The sequence below is a fragment of the Phoca vitulina genome, unplaced genomic scaffold (genome assembly GCF_004348235.1).
Source record: "Phoca vitulina isolate PV1807 unplaced genomic scaffold, GSC_HSeal_1.0 scaffold40, whole genome shotgun sequence".
NCBI lineage: Eukaryota > Metazoa > Chordata > Mammalia > Carnivora > Phocidae > Phoca > Phoca vitulina.
The window spans coordinates 4,822,760-4,830,945 of NW_022589743.1; the positions used below are offsets into that span (position 1 = coordinate 4,822,760).

Sequence of the window (8,186 nt, forward strand, 5' to 3'; positions counted from 1 at the left end):
ATTCCGACGTGGTTATTTACAAAACAATGATCCCGGTGTTTCATTTCTGGGGTTTTCTAATAGGTCAGTTTAGCAGCATTGCTGTTGTAGCAGGGCTTCTCTGTCAGGGATGGTGTGTATTCTACCAATTCAGAGCTTCCGTTTTTCATTAGGATGAGTTCTATTTCCTGAAAGTCCCGTAGTCTTAGAATGTCTTTGTCCTTAATATGTAAAGGAAATTACAGGGTGGTTTATAGATAGCATGTGAAATTATTAAGATTAAAAAGTCTTAATGGCCAGCATCTTGGGTTCTTGCCTAAACTCAGGATATTTCTCTATTGGCTTCTCTGTCGTGGTAAACTAAGGTAGCAGTTGAGAAGCTTTTTTCTTTTTTTGGTCTCTGTTGTAGGTCCCTAAGGGGACGACTATAGTCCCAAACTGATACTGCTGAAGAAAGGGTTCTTTTTTTTTTTTTAAGTAATAATTATAGCGCTCATTTATTAAGAAATTATCATGTACCAGTAACTGTATATACATTATTTCAAATCCAGAAAAGGGCATTAAAAAAATCTAGAAAATAACGATCATCCTGCCAGTCCTTTACAAAGAATATACTATTAGCCTTGACACCAATGAGAATTGTTAAAGGCATTTTGAAAGCTTTTAAAAAATAATAATAATAATGCCCAAAGAAATGAGATTTTTATTCTGAAATTAGAGAACTGTATTTTGAAATCTGGAAAATCTATAAAAATGCAAAACAATTTCGTTTCATGAGATTACAAAGGCTGAACTGTTGTAAGCAAATAAAGGTGGGTTAGTCTTTTCATTCCCGGGGACCATGCCGCCTATTGTTAACCCAGGTTTGCAGAGGTGGAAGGGGCCATATGCATTGAACTGAGTCTTCCATTTGGGCATTAGTGTGATTCAGACCATTTTAAAGGGTTTATGAATTTAGGTGTGCAAATCGGTAAAAGCACCAGATTGAAAATTACCTAGCTACCATGCTGTCCTGCAGCCCGAATTTCCCAGTGTCTTAAATTTGTTTTCACATTAGAAATGCAAAAGCTAAGTGATTAGCTTCACAGAACATTAATTTTGCCCACTTAGAACCCCGTCTGCATTTAGACACTTTGCAAACCCTACCTTTCTGAGCAGTGTGTTTGGTAGCTTTCTGATCGTCTTCACTCGCTCTGGTTCAATCCCCAGTTCACAGCAACTGACTTTTAGTAGATTCTGATAACTCAGCTCTCCTCTGTTCAGTTCAACTTCAATGAAGTCATTTTCTCTGGGACTCTGAATTCTGACTTTAAGCACCAGCTCTAGATCACCTGCAAATTCATTTGTAAAAGAAAATACTGGATTTAAAGACTTTCAATTGACATCATCCATTCTCACAGCACAGGGCATCTCAAGAACTGCATGATAGGTAGACATGCGGTTTTTATTGGTGTATGGGCTTTTCTTGGGGTGCTCTGGGATGTATGCCCCATTATACTCACCAAAAAGCTTGCGGTTAGAAGCCGGACTAGGATTGAAAAAATTAATATTTAAATGTATCACCCTTGAGCAGTACATGGTGTTTGAACTTGTTTATTTGAAAAGCTTCAAGGAACTGTTGAGCTCTGGGGCTCTGTATCCTTGAGAAGCTGTTGTGTAGACGTGCAGGTGATTCTGTGTGATTCCTACTGCACCCCTCCCTGGGACTTTAAGGTGACAGGTAGGCCCTGAGAAACAGCATAATTGTACCATCTTTTGCAGGGGGGACAGTGGTATCAAGTGAGTTCTTCCCACTCACTGTCCTAAGGAGGAGGGGTATGGACTGAAGGTAGAAGAACCTGAGTGGTGTGTTTGGTTTTGCCACACGGCTACGGGGCTGAGTCCTCACCTACACAGGTGTCCTCAGGTTTGGCATCCCCTGGGTCAGCTGGCAACTGCGGATTGGAGCCTTGTTTATATTCACCTGGTAAAGAATTGGAACAAGAAAGTGTAGGGGCACCTGGGTGGCTCAGTCGGTTAAGCATCTGCCTTCGGCTCAGGTCATGATCCCAGGGTCCTGGGATCGAGTCCCGCGTCGGGCTCCCTGCTCAGCTGGGAGTCTGCTTCTCCCTCTCCCTCTGCCTCCGCCCCACGGGTCGTGCGCTCTCTCGCGCGCGCTCTCTCTTTCTTTCTCTCAAATCTTAAAAGAAAAAGAAAGCATTGAGAAATGGCAGGCAGCACTTTGGCGTTTGGCTCTCTGCCAGATCTGCCAGTTAAACAGGGAAAATGATGCCCCCTCTTCACTTCCTGCTCCCTAGTTCCGCCTCCTCCTCAAGGGAAAAGCCAAGTCACGAAAAGGGCAGTAATTATGTTCAAACTCGAAGAGTCATTTTCCTTCATCACGGCCCAAATCATGAAGAGGAGCCGAGAAGCTATTTTTAAGTGGTCTGTAATCTGGGGAAGAAATATTTATAATCTGTGTGCTTAACTCAAGTTTCTACTTAAATATTTTGGGCACTGTGCTTCGTGTCCCCAGTTCTCTAGCAGAGTCCCTTTATAAGGCATTTTCTCCACCAGAGGGAAGTGAGAGGAGAGTGAGCATTAGAGTGCTTTCCGGGGGCCAGGCCTTTCCCAGTCTCACAGGATCCGCCCTGCTCCCTGAGACCCTGCTCTGCACCAGGCTAAGCCCTGGCGACAGGATTCAAGTCGCCACCGCAAAAACCCAGAGTGGTTTCTGTCCTAGAACTGGCAAACTAGAGGAGAGAGATCCTGATCAAGTGGCCTCAAGTAAATGTGAAGTTACAATCGTGGGGCTGGCGAGGGCCAGAGACAACAATAGCATGAAAGCATGGAAAGGGGTCAAAGAAGGGCGCCCTGAAGCCTGGGCATTTGAGCTGACATCTGAAGGATGAGTAGGCTTAACTAGATCCAGAGGGAAAAGAGGCAGATGAGCTTCCCAGGGCTAGAAACAGCAAAAGGAACCTGTGTGTGGATGGAGTGGAGATTTTGAGGAAGGAAAGGCAATCCAACATGGCTGCAGGGCAGCGAGCATGGAGGGCCTTAATTGTAGTTCTTTAAATGAGATACACTCATTTCATAAAAATACATAAAATACAATTTCTAAGACAGGAGAAAAATGTAAAATATTTCCTTTTTATATATTGGTTGTATGTTGAAATGATAATCTTGATATATTGAGTGAAGTAAATATATTAAAATTATTTTCACCTTTTTTTTTTTTAAGATTTTATTTATTTATTTGACAGAGAGAGAGACACAGTGAGAGAGGGAACACAAGCAGGGAGAGTGGGAGAGGGAGAAGCAGGCTTCCCGCTGAGCAGGGAGCCCGATGCGGGGCTCGATCCCAGGACCCTGGGACCATGACCTGAGCCGAAGGCAGACGCTTAACGACTGAGCCACCCAGGCGCCCTTCACCTGTCTTTTTTAAATGTGGCTACAAGGAAATTTTTAAATATGTAGTTTACATTATTATTTTTTTTTTTACATTGTGTTTTTATTGGAAAGCACTGGCCCAGGTGAAAGGTTTTGGTTTTTATTCTAGAACAACACCAAGCCATTAGACAGTTCTCAGCCCAAGGCTGTCATAATCAGACTTGCATTTTGGGGGAAAACAAACAAACAAACAAACCTCACTCTCCTCAAAAAAAAAAAAAAAAATCCTATAGGGTGTTGACATTCCCATTTTCAGACAAGAAAATTGAGGCTGAAAGGTGAAGTAACTTGCTTGAACTTGCTCCATGAGTAAATGGCAGGACTGGGATGTGACCAGAGCCAGGTACATCAGTGGAGCCCGGAGCAAAAGGAAGGTGTGCAAAACAGCTTTCCCCAAAGCTGCACCCCTAACCCAGGGCAGAAGGGCGACCCCCCAGGTATCACAGCCTCCCAGCTGCACCCATCTGTACCTGGACTGGGGTGGGGGAGGGCTTCCTGCCTCTTCCCTGCCTGTCACCCTCGGAACATGCCCTGCCTTGCCTGTCTCAACTCCAACTCTTGCTTGAGTCGCTGCCAGGGGCAGAAGGGGACAGGGGAACCCTGGTGGGGAAGGGGCGGTGGGCTGGGAGTGGGGCCGCGCAGACACGGGGTCAAGGCTCCCAGCTCCCAACCCCCCAGCACACGCTCCATCGGCCCGGCTGACTTCACTTACAAAATAGACTTCAAGATAAAATTATTTAAAATGGGGCGCCTGGGTGGCTCAGTGGGTTAAGCATCTGCCTTCGGCTCAGGTCATGAGCCCAGGCTCCTGGGGATCAAGTCCCACATTGTGCTCCCTGCTCAGCAGGGAGTCAGCTTCTCCCTCTCCCCCTGCTCCTCCCCCCTGCTCGTGCCCTCTCTCTCATAAATAAAATATTTTATTATTTTTTAAATATTTATTTATTTGACAGAGAGAGACACAGCGAGAGAGGGAACACAAGCAGGGGGAGTGGGAGAGGGAGAAGCAGGCTTCCCGCTGAGCAGGGAGCCCCGATCCCAGACAGACGCTTAATGACTGAGCCACCCAGGTGCCCCATAAATAAAATCTTAAAAAAAAATTATTTAAAATGTGAAGCCAGCGACCACAGAGCATTTAATCCCAAGTGTGGGACCCTTTCTGAATGAGGGGCTCTGCACAGCTGTTGTGATCACAGGCCCAAGAAGCCAGCCTTGCTTCTGGCTCAGAAAGTACTCTCGCCACACTGCGCAGTCCCTCCCCAGCCCCTCCCAAGGCAGCGGGACCTGCAGTCCCATCTTTGCCCTGTGCTCTGGGCCACGGAGTGAGCCCCTGTCCCCGGGAGCCCCTCAGAGCCTCCAGTACCCAACCTGAAATGATGCCTTCCGCACCCCCCCACCACTCACCGCACGCAGACAGAGCACGGGACCCTCCCGCAGCCTGGCCTGCCGCCTGCCGCGGGTAAGAGCGTTTTCCTCTGCTGAACCCGTCGGATTAAGATCCCCTGAGTGCGGACCGGGTCTCGAGAGGTCAGAAAGCACGCCCTTTGAAGTCAGGCGATTTGGGTTTGAGGTTTTCCTCTACCGCTGTAGCAGTGACTCCTCAGACAAGTTACTTAACCTCTCTGCGCTTCAGTTTTCTGATGTGGGAAATGGGATTAATAATCTCTACCTCGCAAGTCTGTAAGAAGCAAAGCAGTGAGCGCCCGGAACCGCGGGCTGCTCCTGTTGATCACAGCTGCGGATTCTTGCTCCCCTACGGGACACTCGGTGCTCGCTCTGCTCCTGATCGCCGGTGGCCGAGCGGGGGAGGGCCCCTGGCCCCACCGGCGGCAGCATCCGCCCCCCAACACCTTCCTCAGGCCCCACCCAAATCCTTGAGAACCATGTGGGAAACAGGTCTTCCAGACTCACCTGCTGGCTTCTCCCTCATGTCCTGTTGGGGTTCGGCCATGGGTCAGCTCTGTTGTCCGTCAGATCGGTACCCCTCTCGCATGGATGCACAAGCTCCCAACTACATAGGAAACACCTCCGAAAGCTCCGTGCACCTGGGTGCCGTGGAACAGCGATGTGGTCGGACTGCCACTGGCCCGGTGAGATGAGGCCCGGGGTGCCTATAGCATAGATGGGCAGAGTAAGACTCCCGGGGGGGCGGCAGGGTGTCAGCGGATGATGAAGGGAAGTTCGCCCAAGGCTCCTTCCTCCCTTCTCAGGCTGTGTCCAGCAGGTGACACCGGCCGCTGATAGGGCTTACCCAAGGGAACGCGCCCCCAGGAGGCTCAGCCCCTGACACCCAGCTAGACCTTTCCTCGGACAAGGTTAGCAGCTCCTACATCAGGGAGAGGAAAAGCCAAACACTTAGGTTCTTGGATCGAACAGGCTCTCCGTCCTCCCCAGTTCTCTCTCCCTTTTCTCCTAACCCCTTCCTCAGCAGCTGCGAGTGCCAAGGAGGCAGGAAGACCCCAGCCATACCTGGGAGACTCTGCCTTGGCCATGATCCCAGATCCCTTGATTTCAAACCTAAGAATGCAGGTGGCAGGAGGGGGCTGGAACAGGAGGTTTGGTGAAGAGTGCGTAAGGGGTGCTGAGGATAGGAGCCCACAGGTCCGGGGATGGCTCTCACATTTCATTTAACCCTCCAGTGACAGAACACAGGACAGATGGACAGGGCATCAGAAAGTGGAGGGGGCCAAGGAGGTCATAGCTCGCAGGTTCTCAAAGTTAACTGTGCATTGGAATCACCCGGAAAGCCCTAAAAACCGTGGGTGCCTGGGTCCCACATACTTGGTTTGGGGCGCCATCTGGGCCCTGGAATTTTGGAAAGGTCCCCAGCTGATCTGAATGTGTGACCCAAGTTGAGAACCACTGATTTGATCAAACTGCATCAGGGGCAGAGCAGGGAACGGAGCGGAGACCCAAGGAAGGCAAATGCTCACCGATGGGCATCTGGGTTGGCGGCCGCAGGCCTGGGGCTGGCTCTGGGGCCCCCGGTCGCCAGCCTGACGCTGCCTCCCTGGCGTGCGGCGGTGCCCTTCCTGCCAGGAATGGAAGAAGATGGGCCTCCAGCAGAGGAGGAAGCGGTGGGACCCACCTGGCCTCAGCTCCTGAGAAGGAAATGCCCTTTGGCCAGTGGGGCCCCCAGGGTGTGGTCAGCCATAAAAAGAGCCAGCCTGGCACCTCCTCACCTGAGTGCGTGGGGCCTAGAGATGCAGCGGGCTGAGATGAGAAGGCTTGGGCAGAGGGCTCTGGCTGTTTCCACTCACTCACTGCTCTGCCCATTCACTCACTCACTCCCCATTCACGGGTTCATTCATCGTCAACGATACTCAAGTTTTCTTCTCATGTGGAGGTCTCTCTCCCTCTTTTTTTTTCTTTTAATTAATTTATTTTTAAAGATTTTACTTTTTTAAGTTATCTCTGCATCCAATGTGGGGCTCAAATCTACAACTTCAAGACTGAGAGTCCCATGCTCTACTGACTGAGCCAGCCAGCGCCCCCCTCTTATTTTTTAACTTTTTTCAAGCAAAGTACTACATGCTCTCGTTTATTTTATTTTAAAGATTTTATTTTTATTTGTCAGATAGAGAGAAACAGAGAGCGCACAAGCAGGGGGAGGGGCAAAGGGAGAAGTAGACTCCCTGCCGAGCAGGGAGCCCGATGTGGGGCTCGATCCCAGGACCCCCGAATCATGACCTGAGCCGAAGGCAGACACTTAACGACTGAGCCACCCAGGTGCCCCTACATGCTCCAGTTTAAACTGTCTAACGGTGCTCAAAATCAGGGCCTGTTAGCTAGGAAGAAGGCAACATGCTCGGTGGGGAGGCAGCCACACAGGCCTTGGCGGGGGTCTTTTTCATTCATTAGGCTGGGCATGTAGTGGGCCCTTTTATTTATGTATTAGCTTTTTTGTGTGGAAGGGTAGCTTTTTAGTTTTACACGCTTTCAAACTGACATAAAAGTTGCGAGAAAGAATTTATATGCTTTGCCAATGGTTCACATTTTGCCACATTTGCTTTAATATTCTAAATAGTATAGACATGGGGCGCTTGGGTAGCTCAGTTGTTGGGCGTCTGCCTTCGGCTCAGGTCATGATCCCAGGGTCCTGGGATCGAGCCCCGCATCGGGCTTCCTGCTTGGCGGGAAGCCTGCTTCTCCCTCTCCCACTCCCCCTGCTTGTTTTCCTGCTCTTGCTATCTCTCTCTCTGTCAAATAAATAAATAAAATCTTTAAAAAAATAATAAATAGTATAGACATATATATGTGTATATATAATATACACACATACACACACACACATTTTTCCCCCTCAACCATTTGAGAGTAAGTTGTAGACATCCTGTTCCTTTATCCCTAAAGACTTCAGGCTGTATTTTCTGATATCAAGATACAAGCATTTCTGGGTGGGGCGCCTGGGTGGCTCAGTCGGTTAAGCATCTGACTCTTGGTTTCGGCTTAGGTCGTGATCTCAGGGTCGTGAGATCAAGCCCCATGTTGGGCTCCACGCTTAGTGGGGAGTTTGCTTGAGAGTCTCCCTCTCCCTCTGCCCCTACTCCCTGCTCTCCCTCTCTCTCTTTAAAATAAAATAAATAAAATATTAAAAAACAAAACCATGGACATGGTTCTAAGTTAGAATTATGCAGAAATTTATATTCATAGAAGTGTCATCCAACATTTCTGCCCCTTCCATTTTGCTCTCATCTATTTCCTGTAGGAAACTAATCTCCTTAGTTTCTGAGCTATCCTTTCTAGGTTTCTTTTTGCAGAATTAACCAGATGGATGT

At 48.7% G+C, this 8,186-nt stretch overlaps 1 protein-coding gene across 1 annotated transcript; it reads right to left on the minus strand.

The window, feature by feature from the left end:
- ANKRD40CL (ANKRD40 C-terminal like) lies at nt 1-5,359 on the minus strand. Its single transcript, XM_032429303.1, has 3 exons — nt 5,320-5,359; nt 1,126-1,286; nt 1-200 (listed from the first exon to the last, which is right to left on the minus strand). Exons 1-3 carry the CDS (start codon nt 5,357-5,359, stop codon nt 57-59), a joined length of 345 nt encoding a protein of 114 aa, XP_032285194.1. The 3' UTR covers nt 1-56.
- Nucleotides 5,360-8,186: the final 2,827 nt, after the last annotated feature.